Source organism: Monodon monoceros, unplaced genomic scaffold, assembly GCF_005190385.1.
Source record: "Monodon monoceros isolate NGI ecotype Baffin Bay Population unplaced genomic scaffold, NGI_Narwhal_1 Super_Scaffold_13, whole genome shotgun sequence".
Taxonomy (NCBI): domain Eukaryota; kingdom Metazoa; phylum Chordata; class Mammalia; order Artiodactyla; family Monodontidae; genus Monodon; species Monodon monoceros.
Window position 1 is genome coordinate 78,045,027 of NW_021703769.1, and position 25,813 is coordinate 78,070,839.

The 25,813-nt window shown below is 55.3% G+C and overlaps 1 protein-coding gene across 1 annotated transcript in view; it reads left to right on the forward strand.

The window, feature by feature from the left end:
* The first annotated feature begins 1,427 nt into the window (after positions 1 to 1,427).
* SRRM3 (serine/arginine repetitive matrix 3) overlaps positions 1,428 to 25,813 on the forward strand; it is a 53,492-nt gene continuing 29,106 nt past the window's right edge. Inside the window, exons 1-2 of the mRNA XM_029221600.1 lie at positions 1,428 to 1,522; positions 22,304 to 22,568. Coding sequence (XP_029077433.1) covers positions 22,336 to 22,568 — 233 coding nt within the window. The 5' untranslated portion in view covers positions 1,428 to 1,522; positions 22,304 to 22,335. The remainder of the gene's footprint in view (positions 1,523 to 22,303; positions 22,569 to 25,813) is intronic.

A 25,813-nucleotide genomic window follows, 5' to 3' on the forward strand; every position in this document is an offset into this window, starting at 1 on the left:
GGCTGATCAGGAACCAAATCATGCGGTGAGGTTTCAAAAAACTAATTTGATTTCATTTAAGGCATGGGCTTCACTCTGGGAGGATGCCGCCTCCCTGCATCTCCTCTGGCCTCCTCCCCCCCCCCCCCCCTCCCCTCCGCACACCCAGCCAAGGCTCCCCAGGCAAGGCGAGGCCACAGGCCCTCCAGGGGGCCCTCTTCCAGCCCTTGATCTGCCTACTACCCCTCTGCCTCGGGAGGCCCAGCCAGGCAAAGGGGGCAGCCCCTCCCAGGCAGGGGGAGCAAACACACTGGTGCTAGGCCAGCTCAAGGCCCCAGCATATGAAATATTCATGCAGCCAGACGGCAGGAGACCAGCAGAGGACTCACCCCTGGGGCTATGGGGCTGCAGTAATGGCAGCAGCAGCTGTAGCCCAGCCCTCTCCCCCACCCCAAGCTTTGTTCTGCAGACTCAAAGGGCCTGCAGTGCCAATATCCCAACCACACACACACAGACCCCAAGATACACTCCAAGGACACAGGTAGGTGAAGAAACTTGGGGGAAAGGAGAGAGGAGGGGAGGAGGGCACACACAGACGGGAATATAGAAACAGACACACGTATATACAGCTGGGTGCACACACGCATAAACACGTGCAGATTCATAACAAACATTCACTTGAATGACTCCCAGTGTTGTGCAAAGGCCTTCGTACAATCTGTGCCCCAGGTACCTCACTTGCTTCATCCTAGCCCCTGCCCTGCCTCAGGTTTGCTCTGGCACTTCAGCCCTGCTTCCTGAGACAGCACAGGGATACCACTGGTGGCTCCATGCAAAGGCCTCCTCGTTCCTGGCCTCCTTCCTACCACAAAAAGGTCTCTGTGCTTTCAGTGCTCCTTGCACAGCCCGCCCCACCCGAGGTCCCTTCACTCCACCGGCTACACTGTCCAGCCAAGGAAATGGAGGCGGGAGCTGCAGGACAACAGGCTACCAAGGTCCTGACTTGAACTCAGGACTCCAGACAGCCAACCCAGCACCGCAGAAGGTCCAGAGATTCCAGTCTCAAAACCCTCACCCCTTCGGGATGTCTCTCACCACTCCGCCTGGCCTCGGTCAGGCCACCAGGATGCACGATGAAAGAGGGCATCCCAGCGGGATCCCTTGCCCCAGGCGCCTGCCCCCACCCGCTACCCGTAAGTCGTGGAGCAGGTCACTGCCGTGGAGGTTCCGGCCCCCGACAGACGCCCAGTCCCTTGGCTTGGCTGCCGTCGGCCTCCAGGACTATAGGGGGCGCTGTGGATGCCGGGCCGCTCTGGCCGGCAAGCGGGCAGGGAGGCCGCCTCCATGGTGGTGCGCTGTCCAGCATTTCAGCAATCGGCAGCGGCGCCCGCGGGGAGACGGAGGGCGCGGGGCCGCGGGGGCGGCAGAGCTGCCCTGCCAAGCCGAGCCGAGCCGAGGAGGCGGCCCGGAGGCCGCCCAGACAAGCGGGGCCAGAGGGCCTGGCTCCAGCGCCCGGCGGAGCGCAACGATCAGCAGCAGGGAGGTGAGAGCCCCTGGCGGGGCGGGGGCATTTCCCAGAGGGGCTGGGGCTGGGTGGAATCCTGGGCCTCCCCGGACGGGCCGGGGCCCACGGTCCACAGATCCCAGAGCAGAGGGTAGAGGTTGGGGGACTGTTAGTGTGTTTGGTCGTGGGTGCGAGGCACCTGGGAAACAGAGATGAGAAACGTTTTTCATTTCGCTGAGAGAGATGGAGAAAGTGAGAACCCTGCCGGGTCATGGGCAGGACTCCACTGAGCATAAATGACCATGGCCTGGCCCATAAGGATGCTAGAGAGGCACCCAACTGCAGTCCAATTGCCCTCCCCCAATTGAGGAGAAGGACCTGCTCCCTAGGGAAGGGAAAGACCAATGAAGGACCCTGTGGAGATGCTGGTCACTGGGAGGGATGGAATGAGCAGGCCCCCACCTGAATGCTGGGCTTCTGTCCAGCACAGGGTGGCAGCATAAGGGACAGTCTGGCCCCTTTCCCAGCTGTCCAAACGCCCCTGGGGAGGCAGAAGCTGGCAACGAGAACTGGGTCTCACACAGGATGGCATTTACTCTCTCACTGGGGAGAGAATGGAGGGCACAGAAGAGATAATAGCCACTAGGAATTTAGGGGGGGGGGTTCTACGTGGTCTCTCTGGATGCCCAGGGAGAGTTTCTGGAGCTCAGAGTGGGCCCAACCAACCCCAGAGCAAATTCCTGGTTACAAAAAAAAAAAAAAAAAGGAGAGATAGAGAAGAGACGCAGCCTCTTTCTTGTATCCTCCTCCCCCTCCATCCCAGAGCTCCTGCTTGGACAGTGCTGAAGCCTCCTGCAGTTCCTGCTTCTGGCAGCAGGTCCACTGTGGGGATGGATTGGAGGGGGAACAAGAGGAACGCACCCAGCTCTGACCTGGTACTCTAATGCCTGTTCTCTATCCCAGCCATAACTTCTCACTCTCCTAAGACCTCACTCACTCATCCACTTCTGGCATCAAGGGGCCTGGGCTGGTCTTTCATCCTGTGACAAGAGAAAAGGCAGGTACTTTGGTGGAGAGCAGGGCAGAGTTTGGAGAGTTTCTCTGTCTAGGGGGCATCTTAAGGTCACGGTCCCAGCATGTGCCAGCCAGATCGTTCCCCAGGCAGAAATAGGACCAAGCTGGCTAACAAACTGCTCCCACACATCAGCTTTTTGGTTCCTTAACTTTATGCCCCATCCCACTCTCCCATGAGGGATGGAAGAGGAATTCTTGAAGAGCGAATAAAGAATGGTTTGGATTTTAAAAGGTGGGGTTGAATGAGTAGGGAGTCATGGACTTTGAAGTGTGAGAGACATGGGTTCATATCCAAGCTATGTGACTTCAGGTAAGCCACTTAACCTTTCTGAACCTGTTTCCCAATCTGTAAAACAGGTATAGCATTAACAGTATCTACTTTGGCGGTCAAAGAAATACTCCAGCTATTAGATAGGAAACTAGCTGTAAGCTGTAAAATGCTGAGCAGGTGTTAGCAAATCAAACACAAGTAAGAATTTCTTATGGAGGAGCTAGACAAAGGTGGAAAAGTTTCCAGCACTGTTTCAAGTACGTCTTTCTCTTCCCAGAAGGAGGTGGACATTGGCTGAGGCCCTCGTACCAGGCTCCATAATAGGCACATATGAGGCTACAGCTAACTCAGTTCATCCTCATGAAAACGTGCCAAGGAAGCCATCAATGTCCCTATTTCACAACTGAGAAATGAGACTTGAATGACTTTCCCAAGGTCACGAAGCCACCCAAGCTGTCTTCCCTGGGGCAGCTGTGGAGCTGATAACCTGTCCTGGCCCCTTGATATCAAGACCCAGTTAAATGCCAGTTTCTTGATTCATGAGGCCAGCTTTCCAGGTGAGGAGCCTGTAGCACATGGGTGAGGGTGTGCAGTGCAGTGAGGCGCTGACTCCCCCAAGGTCACTGGGATATTTGGAGGTGGAATGTGCTTTGAATTATCCAGCTGGGTGCTCCCATCACAACCCACCCCCGCCACCATCACGCCTGCCAGGGGGGGAGTCTGGGTCTGGCAGGCCCCGCCTGCTCACCTCCGCACCCACTCTCACCTTCTCTGCCTGCCAGCCTCTTGCTGACCTTGGCAAGCCGGTCACTGCCTGTTCCTTTCTGAGCAGTTAGCCCTCACCCTCTGTGTTGGGGCCACGGGCACAAGTAACTGTCAGCAAAGCTGGGGTCAGCCTCACCTACTGACTCTTCCTCTGCCTGCTTCTCGCTGCCAGTGGGGCAGAATCACAGCTCCTCCTGTCCCAGTAGCCAGCCGTGGGTGCTGCTGAGGAGATGGGGGAGAGCCCACCCTCTCTCGCTTAACTCCTACACACACTCTGAGCCCCTGCCATGGGCCTGTCACTTCACATACAGTATCTCATTTCATCCTCACATGACCTGGTGCCAAAGGTGCTACTGTCTCCCTTTCACAGGGGAGCAAAACAAGGCCTGAAAGTGACATGACTTTCCCAAGGTCACAGAGCAAAGTCTTGGTGCAACTCTAGCCCTCTGCCTCAGGGGCCCAGTGTGGCTTCCACAACACCTCTCTGCCCTCGATTCTCCAGGCTCTCCTGAGTGAGGATGAGCCAGGGCACTGTGGGCCAGTAGGGGTTGGAGGGTGGCATGAGATGGAGTCCCAGGACCTTCTTTCTGGGCCCATCTCTGACCCTGGCTCCTCGTGTAACCTTGAACAGGTCTCTTCCTGTCTCTGGGCCTCAGTGTTCTCAACCATAAAACCATGGGGCTTGATCAGATGACCCCCCCCAACGGCCCTGCCAGCATTAAGGTTTTAAGATCTCTCTGCTCCACAGATCCGTGCGTCAGGAAGCCTGTGTTTCTATCAACAGAGATAGAATTCACCTCCAATGTTTGAAGCGTAGGTTTATTAATTGCCGCTGAGATTTAAAATTCATCCATCCCTCCTAACTACAAACTTGTGGTCTTAACTCAAAATGGGAAAATGTGGCTTGAAGAGGCCCAGTGGCTCACCCAGAGATCCCAGGACTCTGTGGCAGAGTCAGGAGTGAGCCCTCCTGGCCCAAGATTTAAGGTGACCTGCAGGGACACTGAAGATGCCTTCCACACACCTCCCAGAGTTGTTCAGCAATGTCCAGGAATCCCCCAGGACACATATGCTCAGGTCCCACATCCAGGGAAGCGGCAGCGGTGCGGTGGTGGAGACTTATCCATAGAGTCTTGGGGAGAGGGGGGATTTTCACAGCTGATACTCTAAAGAGAAGATGCAGGGCCCTGCCACGGCAGTGGGTCGGTATGGACACTAGTCCAGGCTGTATTGGGGGAGGAGCAGCCAGGCAAGAAATGGGGAAGTTCCTGCTCAATTCTAACACCTGGGCCCAGGGAGAGGGGGAAGCGCTTAAGGAAAGAAAGGAAGAGGTCACCCGCTGAAGGAAGGGGCCCCGTGGGGTCTTAGAGGCTCTGGGAGGGGAAGGAGCTCAGGGAGGTGGTACTCAGAGAAGCGAGGGCAACCGACAAGTGGAATGGAGTTAGAAGAGGGTATGGGGGCTCAGTAGGGGGGAGTGAGCTCAGAGAGGCCGAGGCCGAGGCCGTTAGAGAGGAGAGACAGGAGCATGAGAGCGTGGGAGGCCCAGAGGAGCCCGTGACAGGGAGGGACCATTACCAACAGTTACAGACCCCAGCCTGGCCCAGCCTAGGTCTTCACTGTGGCTTAGTGCCTGCTGACACCTCTAGGTTCCTGTCTCTTCACGTTCTTCTGGGTCATGAGCACAGGAGGGTGACAGCTCCATCCCCAGAGGCCAAGCCCTGTTGACTCTGTGTCATCCAGAACGGGGCTCTCAGGGGGCCTGGGCAGGTGAGCCAGGCCCAGGCTGCCCAGGCTGCCCGCTGATCTGGGAGAAAGGCCTCAGCGGACACGTGTGCCTGGGCTCCAGAGCAGCCCCCAACCTCCAGGGTCTCCCCGCTTATAGCCAAAAGCCGCCAGCCCATCCGTCTGTGGCGCTGCTTCTTAGGCAGTCAGCCTGGCCTCAGCATCCTGCCGCCCCCGCCCTGGCCTCCTGCCCACTGCAGAGGCTGCTGTGCCAGCTGGAGCTGGCGGGCAGGACCACAGCTCACTCAGCATCCTGCCGGGGCCTGTGAGGACTAGAGGGGGGCCTGAGCCCAGGGAAACAGACCCTGAGGGCCAGGCAGCTTACGGAGCTGGGGCGCTCTTGGCCTGCCTGTTTCTAGTGTTCGGAGTAGCCCGTGGTTCTGAGACCTCTCCTGTACTGAACCCCATTCCCACCACCGTTCCCCAGAACTCCCTAGGATGGAGACAAGTGAGGTTCATTGAATTCTGTTGATTTTAAGAATGGCACATCCTCACTGTGCTAGACTTGGGAAATAGAAAACCAAGGAGAAAAAAGTCATGTGAGGTCCCACCACCCAGAGACAGCCACTGTGAACACAGAGGGGTATTTCCTACCAGGATTTTGTCCATGCGTTCATAGATACATAGCATTAAATAACTGGGAACGCCCTGTTGAGGGAAGTCGGCATGCTGTTTTTTACTCTATAGTGAGAATTCTCTGATGTCTTTAAAGACTCTGCAAAAAGCATACTTTTCAAGGCCATATGAACACTGGGCACAGGTGGACCAGCTTCCCAGGAAGCCAGCAAGAGCTGGGGGGAGAACTCGCCCCTCCCCTGCCCTCTTGGGTGGGGCACACCTTGGGGATCTGCTGTGGGCTGTGGGTTTCCCTTGGAGAGGATGGCTCTGAGGCCTGTGACAGGGCTAGCCAGGGACTGAGGTGGGCCTGCTTCCTCAGTACACCCCTCCGCCAAGGACCAAGGTGGGGAGGGCCAAGGCTGCCAGGGGAGGGGAAGCACGAGAGAGTCATACATCCCCTGGGCGGGGTGAGAACTTGGACCCACCCAGACCTTAGAAGAAGGAGCTCAGAGCTGGGAATCAGGCGATTGCCAATCTCCTGGCCTCTGATCACAGCTAGGCCCCAACCTCCACAATCAGATCTGTTTCTCCCTCCTGTGAAATGGGCATAATAATACCCACCTCCAGGTGTGCGCTGACAAGTGATTCAGGTAATGAGTGTGAAGACACCCAAGGAGAGATGAAACCCAGTGCGCTGCCCGGAGGTGGCGGTCATTTGAATGTGTGAGGTCACACCGTTAACATCTATTGAATGCTTCTGATTTTCCGGGCATTGTATGAACACCGGGGACATAGACGTGAATCAGACACCAACCCTGACCTTGAGGAGCTCCCAGACTAGTGGGAAGCGGAGGCGTGAGTTAACTGACAGTGATGACCATTGAGGTTCTGCTAGGACTAAGATGTGACGTGGGCAGCCAGAGGAGACTAGGGAGAGAGGCCTTTAAGCCGGGCTTTGGAGAATGACAGGAAAGGTGCCAGACAGAGAAGGTAGAGGCAGGGCACTCCAGACAACAGCGTGGGCCGCGGCACAGGGGTATGAAAAGTCCTAGTGAACTAAGGGAATAGTCAGTGATCTAACAGAGCCATGGCACAGAGGGCGTGCCCAAGGATAGAGCGCAGCCCCGGCGGCGTGGTGAGCCAGGTCAGGTCTTGAAGGACCTCAAAAACCACTGTTAAGTGCTGGGAGTTTATTTGGAAAGTGATGGGAGCCAAGTAGCCTTTGGAGCAGTGTCATGAGATGATCAGATTTGTGCGTAAGGAAGCCTACGCTGGCTGCCTTTGGGAGGAAGAGGATGAAGAGAAAGAGACCAAGGGCGAGAGGCCAGGGAGGAGGTGATGGCACAGCTGCAGGTGAGACGGGTACCAGAGATGCACCGCTGGGAGGTTTGACAGGGCATGTGCACGTGCTCCAGGCTGGGCTCACCCGGGGCAGGGGCAGGGTGAGAGGTAGCGCAGCTTTGGCACAGCCGTCAGCACCAGAGAACCAGGTTGGGGAAGTGGGCTTCAGGACGGGCAAAGGGGCCCAGCCCCCGCTTCTCCCAACAGGGGGCCAGAGGGGGCCTCCGGGATGGAAGGGAAGCTGGGACACTCAGCAGGTCCTGCCTCCAGGCAGCCCTGTCCCCCCTCCCTACCTGGCATAGTCTAGCACATGCTTCTTGGTTCTTGTGACCCATATTGTCCCCAGAACACCTCTCTTATCTGCCTCCCGAATTCTCTCTTCCTCTGTCCTCTGCTCCTCATACATCAGAAAGCAGAGACGGTCATTCCTTCATTCATTAAACATTTGCTCAGCAGCTCCTCTAAACTGAAAACTCAATTATCCTTGTCATCCCCAAGCCCTGTGCTCAGCGCTGGAGAAAGGGAGGAGCCGCCCTCAGTCCAGTGGGGAGCAAGGCCCATGAGCTGGTGAATGTTTAGGGATGGAATGTGGGTTATGTGGGACCATCCCGGGGGCTGCCTGGGCATTGGTGGTTGGGGGTGGGTAGTTGCCTGCCTGATTGACTTTGGAGCCAGCATCACAGATGGTCCTCATAGGATGAGTACAGGTTTGCCAGGGGGAGAAAAAGGGGAAGGGAATTTCTGGCCAGAAGGAACAGAACAGGCATGAGCAGAGTCACGGAGGAGAAAAGAGCCCCAGCACTTAGGGAATAGTGCGGCTGGAGAGTCCAAGGAATAGAGGAGCAGGCTGGAGAGGGAGGCCTCGTGAGGCGCCTTAACGCCAGTCAGGGGAGTCTGGCCTTTCTCCTGAAGGCAGCAGAGAAACCAAGGGATGTTTCCAGCAGGTAAGCACACGGCCAGAGCTGTTTCAGGAAGGTCACCCGTGAAGGGCGAGCATGATTGGACAGATGGAGAGAACAGGGGGGCCTGCGGTATGCTTTCGGGACATGGGTCACATGGCCTGGGGCCTCCCCTGTTGCAGCTCTGCTCCTCCCAGCCTGGGACACCCAGAAACCACGGCAGCCACGGTCTCTAGGTGCAGAGTACCTACCTGCCTTGGTATTTCCAAAACAGTCCATGAACAGCAGGTTCCTGGGACCCACCCATTCAGAATCTGAGTGTAGGACCTGGGAGGTCAGGATTTTTGAAAGCTCCCCAGTGACTACCCATGCTAGCAGGGAGAATTGGTGCCTCATTGCTTTGCAGATGCTGTTCCCTTTGCCTAGATGCCCTTCTTCCCTCTTCCTCTACCTCCTTGACCTTCAGCCTCTACTCCCGCGTCTTTTGTGCGATGCCTCGTTCCAAGCTCCCTCTGTGTGCCCCCAGGTGCCTGGGACCACCTCTTTCTCAGCCGCTTTTATACTCTGCCCCGATGGTTGCTTACCCTTCCATCTCCCTCGGTAACTATTTGGAATCTCCCGTGTGACTGGCACCGCTCCAAGGGCTTCATGTGTCCTGACTCATTTAGTCCTCACAACATCTCGTGACGGAGCCAGGACACGGCAGAGGATGTTGAGGCACAGAGAGGTGGTTAGCGCCGCCGGCACCACGCAGCTAAGACGCAGCAGGCTGCGCTGTTCTGTAGCGCCCCAGACGAGGAGCTCCTCGAGGGCAGCCGCCCTGGGCTGATTATCGTTGCTGGTGCTCAGTGCAAGCACAGGGCCTGGCATATGAGAGGTGCTGTTTCCTCATCTGGGCTTCAGGATGACAAGTCCCCTCCAGGGCTGCTCTGCAGCTTGGGAAAGTCCATGGCCCTGGTGGGGGTGGTAGGCTATGAGGTGCGCGGTCTGGGCGGGGGGTTGGGATGGCAGCCGGGGCAGGGACTCCTCGCTAGGATTTTGGGGTGGAACAACTTCCCAAACAGGAGGCCTTTCTCCGTCCTCTGCTGTGCTGAGATTCAGCCTTTCTCATAGAAATGAGACCCTCTCAAACCTGGTCAGGGGCCGGGGAAGGGTTTGTGGCCGGGGTGGGGTCGGAGGCCCTGATGAAGATTCTGGGCCTGATGGCAGAGCAAGGCAGAGACTCAGAGAGGCCACAGCTGCACGAGTAGCCCCCCACTCTCAACCTGAACTTAAGGGGCTCGCCTCTTCCCAGAGCAAGGAGGGCCCCCGCCCCCTGCCATTCCTACCGCCCACCCACAATCCCTCGGGAGCCATAGGTTATTGTCAATGATGTTGTTAATTAACTGCTTAATTAACTATTTAGGCTAATCAGATTAATTGACATTAATTGGTTACCATTTGTCAAGGACCCTGGAAAGCTATGCCTCTCAGAGTTGGAGTGTGTGACTGGGTCTGGGCAGGGGAGGCAGAGAAGAATTGTCATTGCGCTGTGGAGCTGGGGGGAGCAGGTGGCAGGCAGTGGCAGGACCGAGGGCACCAGGACGGCTGCCCAGGGACTGTGCATCTCCCAGCAGCTCTCAGGGCTGGGTCCTAGACTCCTGAGTTCTGGGTCTTTATGCTTTGGGAAGTGCATCAACTCTTCCTATCCCTTAGCTGCATTTTTTACAAAAAGGTCTGATGAGGGACCAGAGGTAAGAGTGAGATACTTTCCATCCCCAAGGACTGTAAAGACCTCAGAGAGGGGAGAGACCTTAAAATCCTAAATAAGCCACGATATAAGTAGGTCACCACATAACAACTGTGGGGATGACTTGCACACACTCAGTTTTTTAAAAAGAGAAAGATGAGCAGTATAGGGTAGATCAAATATGCAAAATATTAAACTGTGATAAAATGATCTGCATTATTTAGTCAATTACAGCCCCCAAAACCCACAGTACATTTTTATGCCTGTTTTAAAATACAACTTACAGTTTTAAATTATAGCACTTGAAACAAAAAAGAAAAAACTACTATGAAATGCATCCTACGTTTTGGAAAAAGAAAAAAGAAAAAAAGCCAACCCACTCAAAACTGAGAGTGTGAATTTGTCTTCAGTGCCATTCTCTCAAGATTACATGATTCCCACATCCAGTCCAATGCTGGGCTGGAAGACGGTAGCCTGCAGCCCCATCTGGACTTTTTCACTGACTCCTACCCCACACCCCCAAGGGTCCCTTCCCCTCTCTGGTGAATCCCTGGCCTGTCTTCCTGATAGAGTGCTTACATGGGACATAGGAGGTGTGGATTTCGAGTATTCTGGAGATGAATACAAATGTGAGGGGAGAAAAGGGGTCTGTTTTGGTGGGAGGGTCAAGTTCCCAGGATGGGGGGCCCTTCCTGGGCAGGAAGAGGGCTCCCGGCTTGGTGACAGAGATCTCTAGCTTGGTAAGGGGAGAGCTAGAGAATGAACGTGGGGTCTCTCTCCCCCTTTACTGCCCGATCCTGCCGCCCCTGGGGGAGGAAGGACCAGGAGAGACTGGAGACTGTTGCCTAGCAACAAGAGGCGCATCTGGATCGATGGGAATGGCAGATGAGGCTCTAGCCCCCAGCCCGGCTCTCTCTTTGATCTCACCCAGCCCAGCAGAAACCTGGTGGGGGGGAAGCCCAGGGCAGCCTGCCTGATTAAAGCTGAGTCAATAGAGGGAATTTTCCATAATGAGATTGTGTGGGCAGTGGAGGCAGCTGCTCTGTCTCCCCACTTCACCCTCCCCAGCGGGTGGAAGGGGCTTGTCTGTCTGTCCAGCACACACCCTTCCTGCTGATAGCTCCTGGGAGGGCAGGCACATCACCACCCAACTTGGATTCTTCCAAGTGTTGGGCTGCCAGGGACTCAGAGCCCAGCCCTACCCTGGCCCCACTAGTAACCAGGCCCTGGCACTTAGTCCAGATGGGGAAACTGAAACCTGAAAAGGGAAAGAAATCTGGTCATACAGCTTCTAGCCCATCTTCCCCTTCCTCAGCCCAGCTCCCGGGTGTGAACCCGGGTGGGTCTGATATTTTCCGGGAGGAGAAGTGGGTAAAGGACGTAATGAAGCTGATGGCAGCACAGGGCCCCTCTGATTTTACTCCAGCCTCAGCCCTAGAGGCCAGCTTGGGAGAGTCCTCAGAGAGCATGACACCTAGGTGGCTCTCTCTAAGACACCTCCCCAAGGCCATCTGGCTTGGCCCCTCCCCAGGACAGAGAGATCACCACCTCCCTGGCAGCCCAGGCCATCAGTGACAGCTCAGCCATGAAAATGTTCTTTCGCAGTCTTCTCCCCGCAATCCCAAATCTCCACTGGAGCTCAGGCAACCACAGGGAAGCTGCCTGCTCCCTAGCTGGAAGGCTACAGCTCCCTGAAGGCCAGAGGGCCCTAAAAAGGAACAGAGTGGGCTGAGCGGGTGCAGGGATTCCTTTGTTCCACCAGAACGCAGGGGAGGGGAGACTAAAACACTGCTTGCTGTTTGATATCAGTACTGGTCTATACAGGCTGCCTCCTGAGTTCAACTGGTCTGTATTATTTTCAATGACCAGTACTGTGTGTTCTGCTCTATTCCACTGGTCTAGAATACTGGTCTGCATTGGTCTGTGGGTTCCCTGATGTATCCAGTCTGAATTCTTGGTTCCTCTATGGCCTGTCCTGGGCTGAAGTGGGCTGCACTGGTCTCACTTAGCCTATATTGCCTATACTGTGGGCCCCTCTGTAGGGAGCAGACAGCAGAGGCCTCTTTGTCCCTGGGGACCTGCCATCCAGATCCTCTGCTCTGGGAACCCAAATCAGAGCCAACAGGAATAAAGACAGGGCCCTGGCTTGATGGGCAGGAACCTAGGTGCCAGGTGAGTCCTTCCTATCCATTCAATGACAGAGCTGGACTCCAGGGCTTACAAAGTATATGACAATGTGGCCTTTGCAAATATTAACACACATCAAGTCTGGGCATATTGAGAGTGGTAACCAGGGACCTTTCCCACTGAGGTCCCCAGAGATGGAGGTGGTTAAAAAAATAAGTAGTGAGCTCCCCGTCAGTGCAAACACAAGCCAGGTTTCAATAAATATTCACAGATGGCTGCTTTGTGCCAAGCTCTGTGCTAGGCGGTAGGGACACAAAGATGGACACAGCCCAGTCGCTGCCCTTGGAAAGCCCTCACTCGGCTAGGGAGCAAATAGTCACAGCAGGACAAGGGGAACACTGAGAGTGGTAACCAGAAGGTAAGGCTCTGGAAGCAGCATGGAGGCATATCCCACAGTGGAGGTCAGGGAGAGCTTCACAGAGGAGGTGATGCTTGAGCCGCGTACTACAAGATGAATGGAAGGGGAAGGGCATTCCAGGCAAAGGGAGCAGTCTGGGCCAGCATGTTCTTGGGTGAAGCCGAGTGCCGTGTTTCTGACGTACAGGGGGCTGGACAGGTTGCCCAGGACACAGGTGCCAGCTAAGCTGCCTGGCTTTCTCCTGTGGACAGTGGACAGGCCCTCCCTCCCTTGCCTACCCCCAGACACCCCACCTTGGCTCTGGGAACTGGGCCAGCCCGCCCCCACCTCCGTTCCACAGCACAGTCTGAGTCCGCAGGGAAGGGGATAGCTCCAAGCCTGCCCAGGCACGGCTGCCCCCCCCCCGCCAAACCCCGCAGCCCAGGGCTGGGGGCATTGGGGAGGAAGGGCAGGAGCAGGCCCAGGCTGTGTGCAGGCCAGGCTGCCCGTCCCTCCTGCAACCAGCCCTCCCCCTAGCCCAGCCAGACCCAGCCCGGGGGCTCTGGCCAGGGCCTTCCTCCGGCTCCATCCGGGCGGCAGGAAGCTCCGGATGCTGAATAATTGAAAAGAAGGCTTTCAGCTTTCTCCCTCCCCACTGCAACGTCTTCTCGAGGGTTGGGTAACGAACAGCAGTGCCAGCGCCTCCTGAGAGAGACTCCAAGAAGGCAGGGGGAAGCTTGCTCTGCTAATCCTCTCTCTGCCGGCCTGCCGAGCGCCTTCCTCCCAGGCCTCTCCCCGCAGCATCTTCTGACCCGCGAATACTGGTCTCTATGGGTCCGTGGGGGTTGGTATCTACTAGTCTTCACAAGTTGGCACTGATTTGGTACATTATCTACCTTATGTGTTCTGATTTATACCGATCTATACGTCTTCCTGGTTAACTCATGCCTGTAGTGGTTTAGACTAGCTGGCGTTGTTTATGAGTAGTACTAACAGTTAACACTAACGGTTAACACAGAACTTACTACATTCCTGGGCACTGCTGCACTGTACATATGTTAATTCCTTCACCCCTAATGGTGGGGGTACTTATATTAACCCCATTTTACAAATGAGGAAACTGAGCACAGAGGTCAAGTCACTTTAGGGCACATAGTAATTGATTTGAACCCAGCCTGGCTCTTCTGTCACTTGCTGATCCGTACAGATCTGTCTTGGTTAATGTGGACCGGGCTATCTCTGAGAGGCAGACCTTTCTCCAGGGCAGAGGCCACCAAAATCGAGGGCACCAGGCAGCAAGAGAGATCTTTTTGAAATGCAAAGCTGACTGTGACCTCCCCAGCTCAGCAGCCTTCACTGGCTCCCGATTGCCTGCAGGGTGTGGGCCTAGCTCCTCCAGCCCCTCCTGGCCCACTCTGCCTACCTGTGCATGAGCCCATGCTCTTCCTTTTTTCCTCTCCAAACCTTCTTCCCACATGCCCCACACTCTGTACAAGACATCCTTCCTCCCCTTCTACATCTATCAGCTCCTACTTACGCTTCAAGAGTCCTCCTCCAGGAAGACCTCCCAGCTTTGATCCTCCCCAAACACATTCCAGCTCAGTTGATGTCTCTGCTGCATGTCTACCATCCCAGCACTTATCTTGCTACCTCACAGTGCTTCTCCCCCTGCATCTCCTCTGGTGAGCCTCAGACTGGCCACTCACCAAATAGCTGTGACATGAATGAGTGACCTGCCCCTAGAGCTGAGGGGCCATCTCCCAGTCCTGTGGCCCTTACTCCCCAGCCGCACCTCCTTGGGCAGGGAGCACAGGGAGGGCTTCTAGTTTGTTCCAGCCATGACCTGATTACCTTTGCCACCTCCCCACGCTTGTGTTCATGGGCTGGAGGTCTGGAGAAGGGTCCCCCCGGGAAAGGGAGGAGTTGACAGGAGAGCCCCCTCCCCAGGGTGCTCTGGGGACACATCCCCTGTTGTCAGGAGTACAGCCTGGCTTCAGGGCAGGGACTGGGGTGGGGAAGGGGCACACCCAGATTCCTTGGACACAGTGGAGATGGGTTTTCTTTGCCAGCTTCATAAAATATCTTGACAAAACCATTGTTGTTACACACTTATTTTTACAAAGACCCAGACTTAGTTTCACAAGCTAAGTGCCTGGTTTCACGTGTGTTTGTCAGTTCCATCACGTTTCTGACAGTTACAAAGAACTCTCTCCTCCAGGAAACTCCGGAGGCATGTCCCTCCCCACCCCCTCTCCCCACACTGAGCTTTTTCTCTGGGCGGGCTCACCCTGTGTTAGTAGTCCCCAACTTCACGGGAAGGCTGCTCTCCATCATGCATCCCACTCCACCCTGACCCTCTTAATCCCAGGTCCCTGGACCTTGCCGTACCCTTGCCTTCAACCCGTGCCGTCCCCTGCTTGGACTCCCCCTTCCTTAGACTCATCCTTCAAAGGACCAGTGTAAACACCCTTGCCTTTGTGAAGCCTTCCCTGACCATCGCAGGCAAAGGTAGACCCTCCACGGTCTCGTTTTTGCTCCTGTAGCATTGGGGGGTGGGGGGTGAGGGGTAATCAGGATCTGTCTTCATAACAAGCTTGTCACTGAAAGAATGAACAATCCCACCACCTTATGAGCTAGGGAGTATTGTCCCCATTTTACAGATGAGAAAACTGAGGCTCGGGGAGGTTTGGTGACATTCCCTGATCACCCAGGGAGAACTGGTATAACCAGAATTCAAGCTCAAATCTTCTGATTCCCAACCCAGTGCTCCTTGTTCCTGAGCCAGCGGGAGCAGCAGAGGGACCTTAGTGGCAAGAAGGTGGTTAAATTGTGTATGACCACAGGTCAAGAGTTTACTTGAAGTTGTAGGAACCTGTACCTTTGAGGGTGCAGAGGCCCCGAGTCCTGACATCATCACCGGGTAGGTGGGTCTCTGACAGGCAGGGGTGGGGAAAGGAGCCCCCAGGGGAGTGAGTGCTGCCCCTGGGGGAGACAGGCTCCTGAACCCCAGGAGCAAAGGGGGCCCCTGGTTTGGTGCCATGGGGGCTGGAGGCTGAGACACTGAAAGTGAGTTGGGAGGGGTTTGCTGAGGCCAGTGGCGATGGGGAAAGGTGGCCCAGGTCATCCTTGACCTGGGCTCCGGCCTCTGCCCTCTCCTCCCTCCACAATCAACAACGCTGCTTACCCTTGGGTCTCAGTCCCCAGCTATGTGATGACATCCCCCAATCAGACCCAGAGCTCAGCCGTCTGGACATCTTCACATGGATGTCCAAGGACTCCTCACCCCCACCATGTCCAAAAGAGGACAGTCACCACTGACAAATAATCATCACCATTTATGGGACATTCATTGTGTGCCAGGCACTGTGCTAGCATTTCACATGCATTCGTCCTTTACGACGACCGTACGAGGAGGGTGCTATTATTAGTTCCAATTCACAGGCAGGGAAACTGAGGCCCATAGTTTAAGCCACACGATCAAGGCCACTCAGCTCATGAGTTCCCAAAGAGCACGGCCCTGTCTCCCCGCCTCAAACCATGTTCCCCGTGGCACGACCCAGTCTCCTTCTCAGACACATATGTGGCCCACTGTCCCCTCTCCCAAGACCTGGTCCAGTCACTACCACCCTTAGCGTCCTACCCCTCTGAGCCCCGAGGTTAGTGATGATCTCATTAGCTGAGAGGCCTCTGTGCCTGTCAGCAGGCTGGACCCTGCAGTACAGATGGGCTATTTCCCCTTCAATTAATCTCTACCAGCAGGACTGGACTTGCAGGTACTGGCAGCCAGACTGTGTTCCATCCTGTCCTCAGCCAGGCCTGCTCAGGGGACCCAGGCTTGGGATTGAGGGAAGGAGGCAAGCCCAAGGACTCAGGAGTGAGGCTTGGAAGTCAGGGCTATGGCCCTTTAACCACTTCCTGGCTGTCAGAAGGGGAGATGCAACCCCGCCGCCCCCCCCCCCACCCAGTCAGACAGCATTAAATTCATGACTTAATCTGCACATGGGTTTGACTGGCCCAGCATCTGGGCCTGCCCTTGGGACCTGACCCAGTGCTGGGGACAGCCTCAGGCTGAGCTCTGGGGGGAACTGGTGTGGCCCTGGCCACTGGCTACAGCAGCAGGAAGGAGGTGGGCTGAAGGCTTGGCGGTATACATACATAGTCAGTATTACCTAGATTTCCAGAGCAGAAGACCTTTTTGAGGTCTTTGAGTCCAGTCTCTCATTGTCCACTGGGAAAACCAGGGTCCAGAGATGGGAAGAGACTCGCTCAGGGTCTCACAGCCAATCAGGGGTCAAGAAGAGACTTCCCATGTGCCACCCTGCCTCCAAAGAGACACAGCACCAATGTCCCCAAGGACCTTAACAAGTCAGGGTCAGTGTTATGTCTCCAGACCTCATAGCTGCCTGCTTGGCCCCCAGAAGCCCCTCACCCTTAACACAGCCCAGTTTGCCCTCCATATTCCCCATCATAGTAAATGTCTGCACCATCCCCCTGGCCGCCCAAGCCAGAGACCCAGTGTTATCCAAGGTGCCTCCCTCCACCCCACACCCAGTCCGCCAACAGTCCTGCCCAGTCTGTCCATTTATTTCTTGAATCCCGGCCAGGGCCCAGCTGCTCTGGTGTCCCTGTCTCCAGCCCCTCTCACCCCTTCTGGGAAGCCTGCCCTGACCAACCAGGCGGAGATGCAGACACTCCTCAAATTCTCTCTTATCACACTACACCGCGATAACTACTGGTTTCCCAAACTAGCCTGTGAGCTGCCAGAGGGTCAGGATGGGGTCTTGCTTGTCTCCAAATCTCCAGCATTTGTTGCTGGGGGAGTGTTTGTTGTGTGAATATAATAGTTCAGCTCCTATTTGAGTAGTTCCTGTAATGGGGAACTCACTCATCCTGGGATGAACTGCTTAGTTTTTTTTAAGTTTTGATTGTTAGGGAAAAAAATCCTACCTTGGACTTAGCTGAAGTCCACTCAAGATGACTTCTCGGCAGGAGTCCTGGCTTTGTCTTCTGGAACCACCCAGATTGGCTAGGGGTTTGCTCCCTTCAGTGTGGTTCAAGGTCCAGCACAGGTGAAACTTGTTAGAAATGCAAATTCTCATTGTTAGAAATGCAAATTCTCAGAGCCCACCCCAGATCTACCCAATCAGAGATTTCAGGGGTAGACCAGTCATCTATGGTTTAACAAGCCCTCCAGGTGACTCTGCTGCCTAATAAGATTTGAGAACGGCTGCTGTAAAACCGGCTCCCAATTGCTGGTCCACAGATGGTCTATATCAGAATCACCTCGGGAACACTGACAATTTCACCCCCAGAGATTTTGATTCAGTAGGTCTAGGTAGGAATCACATATAAAATACAAGACACCCAGTTTAATTTGAATTTCAGATAAACAATGAATAATTTTCTTTTAGTATAAGGATGTCCCAAATACGAAATTCATGAAATCCAAATTAATTTAACTGTGCATCCTGTATTTTTATTTGCCAAATCTGGCGACCCAACCTACTTCTCTTTTATTAAATAAATTTACTTATTTATTTTATTTTATTTATTTTTGGCTGCTTTGGGTCTTTGTTGCTGTGCGCGGGCTTTACTCTAGTTGCAGCGAGCGGGGGCTACTCTTTCGTTGTGGTGCACAGGCTTCTCATTGCGGTGGCTTCTCTTGTTGCGGAGCACAGGCTGTAGGCATGCGGGCTTCAGTAGTTGTGGCACATGGGCTCAGTAGTTGTGGCTCACGGGATTAGTTGCTCTGTAGCATGTGGGAATCTTCCCGGACCAGGGCTTGAACCTGTATCCCCTGCATTGGCAGGCGGATTCTTAACCACTGCGCCACCAGGGAAGCCCAACCCAACCTACTTCTAACAAGCTTCCCAACAGATTCAGCCAGGTTTGGCCTAAATCCTCTACAATCCTTCAAGTATCTGAAGATTGCGATTCTGACCGCTTGGATATTCTTATCATCACCTCCCCATTCTAGACGTATTTTTGTTGATGTAGCCTAAGATGGCATGTACTTTTGGCAGCCACATCATGATACTGACTCAAATTGAGCCTGTGACCACTGAAAACCCCTAAATCCTTCCTAAATATGCTGCTTCTAAAGTATGTCTACCTCATTCCAATTTTAGAAAGTTAATTTGGGACCCAGCTTCAGGATGTGGCATTTCTCACTATCCTGCTTCACCTTCTTAGACTCCTTCCATCTTTTCGGTCTGTTGAGTCCTTTCAGATTCTGACTCTGAATTTATGAGCCTTCTCAAGTGGTATCCTCAGTGAGTCTGGTCATCAGGTTATCAGAGTTCCATCCAGTCAGTGGTGAACATATCGGATCAGAGGCGGGTGAGGACAGAGCCCTGTGGTCTTCCACTAGATACCCCCATCTAATGTGACATTGACCCATTAATCAGCTCCCTTTGAGCACAGGTTAATCTATCCACCAAATAAAACAGTACAGAATATTAGTTCCCACCAGCACAATGTCTCTTTCTTCTTATGAGATCTCACAAGGATTCCGTAATAGATAATATCAGATACCCCCCAGAGAGACTCGGTGCCTGTAGTAACTAACTCCCTGGTCTGCTGGTCCAGCAACCCTGACTTTGAAAGAAGTGGGCTCAGTGTGCAATGACTTGTTCTTAGGGTCCTGGGCTCTCCTCTAGGGGTTCAGGGGTCATTCTTTCAACAACGTGCCTCTGATTCCTGCCTGGCACCCTCCATCAGCAGGTGAAATTGCTAGAATCCACCGTCTGTCCTAGTGAAAATCCAGACAGCATCTGCCCTCTGTCTTCACATTCCTCTCCTTTCCTTCAGTCACTCCTGAAAGACTGCCTTCAGCAGCCTAGCCATCTTACCCAGGCATTCTCCCAGTGCCAGGGATAGGATTTCTCAGGGTCTGGAGATCTGAGTGCATTCAGAACTGCTCCCACCAGCTTCCCCTCCCCTGCCCTCAGGAGCTCAGGCCAAGTTCTAGGCTGGGGAGCCTCTCCCACATCAGAGGGAAAGCATGCAGAGCAGCATTACTCAGAACCTGGCTCCACGGGCTCTCACTGGGACCCAAGCACTTTGTCCCCACACCCTCAGTGCACCTCCTGAGTTGCCAGGTGCTGGGTAGGCTCTGGGGAGCCAGAATGAACGGATGGTCCCCTTCACTCAAAGGGCTAGAACAGTGGTCAGATGCAAACAATAAATTGAGCCTCAGTATCTAAAGAGATGAGGACAAAAGCTGTGGGGGCACAAGGAGGGAATGACTCATCCTTCCTCAAAAGCAGGGAAGGCTTCCCAGAGGAGGTGACATTTGGGCTGGGCCCAGAAGGCTGTGCGGGAGTTCCCCAGGTGTACAGAAGAGGAAATGGAATTCCAGCACAGGGGAACCGCATGGGCAAAGGCACAAAGGAGTGAGAGCACATGTTTGGGGACAGATGACCCAGGCTGAGGGGCTGGATGTTGGCTACAGGATGAGGTGTGGCACGGGATGAAGTTGTAAGATAGCCTAAGGCAAAATGCAAAGGGGTCTTGCAGGCTGTATCAAGGACTGCCCAGCATTCCTCTGTCCCACCTCCCTTTTTGCCTCCTCCTTGTTCTACCCCGGGGCGCTGGGCTCCACATGTTTCAGGCACTTTGCTGGCCCTAGGAGTTGAGGTGAAACTGCCCTCAGTCCTCAGGGGGAGCCAGACCTGTGTGCCCACAGTGAAACAGTGAGTGGCTAGAGCTCCAGGAGGGTCACACCAGCCAGAGCGGGGAGGGGGAGCTTCCAGAAAGTGGGGAGGCCTGTGAGCAGTGATTTTGAGGTCTTGCAGGAGTCAGGTGCAGAGCATCCCAGGGAAAGGGAGCAGCAGGGGGAAAGGCCTGGATGCAAGAGGGTTGGAGAATCTGTGTGGGAGCAGCAGGGGACGGCTAGTCCAGGAGACAGGCCATGTCACGACTTGAAGCCAGAGTGACAGGAAGCCACTAGAGGCTGTTAATCAGGGCATGATTTGCTGACTTGCTCCTGGACCAATCTCCCAGGTTGCTGATGGAAGATGAACAGAAAGAGGTCGGGGAGGGGGTGACAGACAGGATGCTGAGGCCAGAGTTGACCAGAGGGAGAGGCTTGAACTGAGGCGGTAACGAGAGAGGAGGAGATGGATAAATGTGAGCAAAGTTGAGCAGAGGGAGTGAGGGACCAAACTTGATGCTGGTGAGCTGTGGCGGGCCAGGACAATGGGGTTCTCCAAGCTCCATGCGTGTCCCTGGCTGGAGGCTGTAAGCTATGCACTGGAGCCAAGGCAGGTAGCAAGCAGGGATCCCAGAGCTTTGTGTGGGGCTTGGTGAGTGGGTGATGCCTGTGGGGCACCCTAGGAGAAGGCCTGGTGGAGCTGGGGTGCAGGGCTTGGCTGGGGACAGACGGGAAGCAGAGTTAGAAGAACAGCTTTGCTCTGTAAATCCCCGAGAGCCCTCCTCTTCTGAAGAATCTGGATGACGCTCCCAGGCACAGGTCGGGAACAAAGGCTCAGACAGGAGCAGTGACATCGTCAGGGTCACAAAACAAGGAGTAGAGAAGCCTGACCTAGAACTCAGACATGTGGGGGGATGGACATATGAAAGGAGCTTGTGTTCTCATTACCACTGTCACCTCCTGTCACTGTCCCCTTCAGAGCCTTTTTCCTCTCACAGTCCCCTTCTCTTCTCTGCCTTTCAGACTCCACGGCTCTGAACACCCCTCACCCCCCAGCACTTTGAGGCCAGTGAGGGGAGTATGTGTTTGGGCAGGGGGGTTGTACCGAAGGAGGGCCCCATCTGGGATGTCCAGACATGCCCAGTTCCTTCTCTTCTCACCTCCCTCCACCCCTTCCCTCCCTCCCATCCCACTCCCTGGGAAGGAGGCCTCCCTGTTGCTTAGCAACTAGCAGGGCCTTGGAGAAAGGAAATGGAAATAGCTCAGGAGGTGCCTCCCCTCTGCTAAGATAAGTCCTTGGTGTGTGTGTGTGTGTGTGTGTGTGTGTGTGTGCGCGCACACGCGCGTTTATACATGCGCAGGGTGCATGTAGGCACATGCTCTACTTTGGGTCTAGCATGAAGCCAACAGCTTCTCACCTCCCAAGCCATGCTGCCTCCTACCCCATCCCAAGCTGGCAGGAGGATGTGGCTGCCTGGAGAGTTCATGTCAGTGCCACTTTTGGTCACATCCTCAGAAGCAGTGTTTCCAGAGCAAAGGAGGGGACAGTCCTGTGGGCTTCAATCAGGCCCCTACCTGGAATGGACTTTGGAAAAGTTAGCCAAATCCAAGCGGGAACTGAAAACTGCAACTGAGGTGGGAATGGAGTTGAGCCTGGAGAAGGTTCCATCTTCCCGTCTCGGCAGGGCTCTCCCAGAGCAGCCTGGGAGGGGGAACACATGCGGTCTGTGACTCCAGGGGCCAGAGCCAGGAGAATGGGCACTGGGGAGCGAGAGAGGGGTGTTAGACTGAGCCTGAAGGAAAAACAAGAATAAAACCAACAAATTTCCCCAGAGACCGACTTGGTTTCCTGGGGAGCTGCCAGCAGGCGTGCAGGCAGGGGCCAGGCAGGCAGGAGCCAGGCATTGGTACAAGGCAGAGAGGGTTGTCCTGAGTGGTACTAGGTCCCTGGATTTGAGAAGGTTACTTAGAGCCCATCTAGTCCGGCCTGAATCCACCCACCTTACAGATGGGGAAAGCCCAATGTCCGTCCGATTCCCCCTCATGCCCTGGGGTGTGACCCAAAGGTGCAAACCTGCCACCAGCCCGGCTCTGCAGCATGAGGCGAAGCGGATTAGAGCCGTGAGTGGTCCTTTAAATCTCCAGGATTAACCCGCGCCGAGAGGAGCTTAGCAGGTGCCCGAGAAGTGACCATCCCGCCGGGTGTCTTTTTCTATCCCGCAGGGCCGAGGCCAGCAGCTCCGGGAGCAGCCACCATGTCCTCCACAGTGAACAACGGGGCCGCCAGCATGCCGTCCCCGCCCGACGCGGCGAACGGCTTTCCGCAACCGGGCGCTTCGTCGGGGGCCTGGCCGCGGGCGGAGGAGGAGCTGCGCGCCGCGGAGCCCGGCCTAGTGAAGCGCGCGCACCGCGAGATCCTGGACCACGAGCGCAAGCGGCGCGTGGAGCTCAAGTGCATGGAGCTGCAGGAGATGATGGAGGAGCAGGGGTGAGTCGGAGCGGGGCGGGGCCGGGGCGGGGCACTGGGGGCGTGGAGGGAACCAAGGGCGGCGCCGGGGCGGAGCCAGCGTTGGGACCCGGGAGCCTGTAAAGTCAGAATCTGAACCATTGCAAGCCCAGCCGAACTTTCATTCATTTATTAGTTTATTCTACCAATAAGCCATCTTGAACTCCTGCTCTATGTCAAGCTCTGACCTGGACTCAGATTCGCAGAAGCCAAGGAGACACAGTCCATGCCTTCCAGAAATATCCAGCCCAGTGCAGGAGAGAGGCCTGTAAACATCAATGATAAATCAAAGCCTCAGTTTCCCCTTCTATAAAATGGGTGGATCGAGCTGCCTGGTCTCTGCCAAGCAGATGCTGCAGCCAGGCAAGAAAGCACAGTGGGCCCCTACTATGTGTGAGGGCTGCCTGTGGTTTCAGCAAAGAAATCCCACCCTGGAAGCTTAGGTTTCACCCTATCTAGTTCAGAACCAATCACGGGCACACAAGTGTGCCAGGCACTGTTCTGGGCAACGGTGGACCCCAGAGCCGAATCAGAGTCACTTCCTCAAAGACCACCCTTCCAGCCCCTATTCCTTCCCCATCTCAGAAGGGAAACAAACATGTTAACAACCAACTCCACCATAAGACAGATTAGAATCATGGTTATAGGACAGGACAGGAGAGGGTCAAGTGCTTCAGGAGCTCAGAGGGGAGATTATGAGAGAAGACATTTGAATGGGCCTTGAAGCACGTGTAGGAGTTCGTCAGGCTGAGAAGGAGGGGTTGCGCATTAATCAGTAAGGATTTAGGGACCTCCCCCTGAAAATCCAGTGGAGACAGGACAGCCCTCACACGTGGAGCTGGAGGCAAAGAAACAGAGAACAAAGCCATTCCCATCTGTGCAGCTCCAAAGAAAGCTGGTATTCCCAAGCCTCCCTTTTGCATCTGCCCTGAGTACTTTGAAACTACTGGGCTGGCTGTTGAAGGAGTCAAAGTGGGGAGCAGGGCCCGCCCATCAGGCTTGCACTGTCAGTGAGCTGAGAAATCAGAAATGCCCAGTGCATTAGGGCCTGGAGCCACATGGGGACAGACAGCCTGTGGACAGCAGTCCTTCCAAACCACATCTTTGTCTGTTCATCCAGGCCTCCTGGGCTCCCTAAGAGGCAGCCAAGACAAGGCTCACTGTCCCTTTGGAGCCCAGAAGACACTGAGGCTCAGACAGAGATAGTCACCACCACCCAAGGCCCTCAGGAAGGCAGGGCCAAGGCTGCCAGGCAGGGCCGCTTGTAGGAAAAGAAAGGGGCACGGGGACTTGGTGTTCACTGCCAGGTGGGGACCAGGTGGGGGTGCGGAGGGTCCCTGCAGAGAGGGATGGATGGGTGGAAGGCTGCTGAAGACAGACAGAAAGGAGGCTTCCAGCTGGCAATGAAAACAGGTTTGATGAGCTGTGGATGTGGCCAAAGAAATGAGATCCCAAGGGGCAGGGTGGAGTAGCGGGTGGGGAATGGAGTATCCTTCTGCAGAGAAAGTCCCAGACCTTAATTAAACCTGCAATTCCTGCTGAATTGGGAGACTCGAGAAGTGGAGGGAGTGTGGGAGTGGCTGGGAAACAGGATTACTGGGACAGTAGAGAACCAGCCTTCCGTGCTTCATTCTAGGAAAACACACCTTTCCCCTCCCAGAGCCCCGCCCCTTCTCCGTCACAGGGCCCCGCCCCCTTCCTAAGCCCCTTCCTCTTCACTGAACCTTCCCCTTCGGAAAGGCCTCCCCCTCACAGAGCCCCAACCTTTCAGGGGCCTTCCCTCCCCAACCGCCCCACCCCGCCGGTTGGATCTCCCCCTGCACTGGGAGGCTTATTATCCGACGAGGGCAGCGGTAGAGGGGGACGGCATTTGCCCGTGTCCTTGGTGTCCGGCCCCTGGCATCAAGGACTTACGCTTCTCTAGGAAGCACCCATCAGGCCTCCAAATGTTCCGTCAGGGGCCCTTCCCCCACCCAAGCTCTCACTCCAAGTGGTCCTTAGACTGGAGTCTCCCACAAAGCTAGCTCTCAAGTTACCATCCACCTCCCCTCCCCATCTCTTAGCGGCTGCGCGGTCGGTAGAGGGCACAGCCACTCTGGAGCCCAGCAGTCCGGGCTTCCAGCCCTGGCCTGTGACCTTGGGCAAGTCACAGCTACTGGCCTGTTAAATAGGGAGTTGTTCTGGGAATTCCTTGGCCGTCCAATGGTTAGGACTCCACGCTTTCACTGCTGAGGGCCCAGGTTTCCATCCCTGTTTAGGGAACTAAGATCCCGCAAGCCGGGGCGGAGGGGGGGTGGTGGGGGTATAAATAAATAAATAAAAATAAGAATAAAAAGTTTAAAAAGGGCTTCCCTGGTGGCGCAGTGGTTGAGAGTCCGCCTGCCGATGCAGGGAACACGGGTTCGTGCCCCGGTCCGGGAAGATCCCACATGCCGCGGAGCGGCTGGGCCCGTGAGCCATGGCCGCTGAGCCTGCGCGTCCGGAGCCTGTGCCCCGCAACGGGAGAGGCCACAACAGTGAGAGGCCCGCGTACCGCAAAAAGAAAAAAAAAAAAAAAGCATTGTCGGGACTTCCCTGGTGGCGTAGTGGTTAAGTGTCCACCTGCCAATGCAGGGGACACAGGTTCGAGCCCTGGGCCGGGAAGATCCCACGTGCCGCGGAGCAAGTAAGCCTGTGCGCCACAACTACTGAGCCTGCGCTCTACAGCCTGCGAGCCACAACTACTGAGTCCACGTGCCACAACTACTGAAGCCCGCACGCCTAGAGCCCGTGCTCTGCAACAAGAGAAGCCACCGCAATGAGAAGCCACGCACTGCAACTTAGAGTAACCCCAGCTCGCCGCAACTGGAGAAAGCCCTCGTGCAGCAGTGAAGACCCGACGCAGCCAAAGTTAAAAAAGAAATGCATTGTCCCCTCCCCCCACCCCAGCCCCAGAGGGCAACCCAGGAAGTCCCCAAGCAAAAATGAATTTGGCACATCCTTCCTGAAGAGTGAAGCGGCAATGAGGGAGCCAGATCGGCTTGGGAAGCAGCGGAGCCAGTAGGCTGCGGCGCTGAGACAGGCAGCCCTGCCCTGCCTACCCGCTTCCCCTGTCCAAGCCCTTGACTTTTAGCCAGCCAGGACTCCTGCGTGGACTTAAGTTGGCAGGTGCTGCCACATCCTCAGGGAGTGGGTGATTTGGATACCAGCCTCCCTCTCCTCAGCCTTTGCCTCCTGGGAGAGCAGAG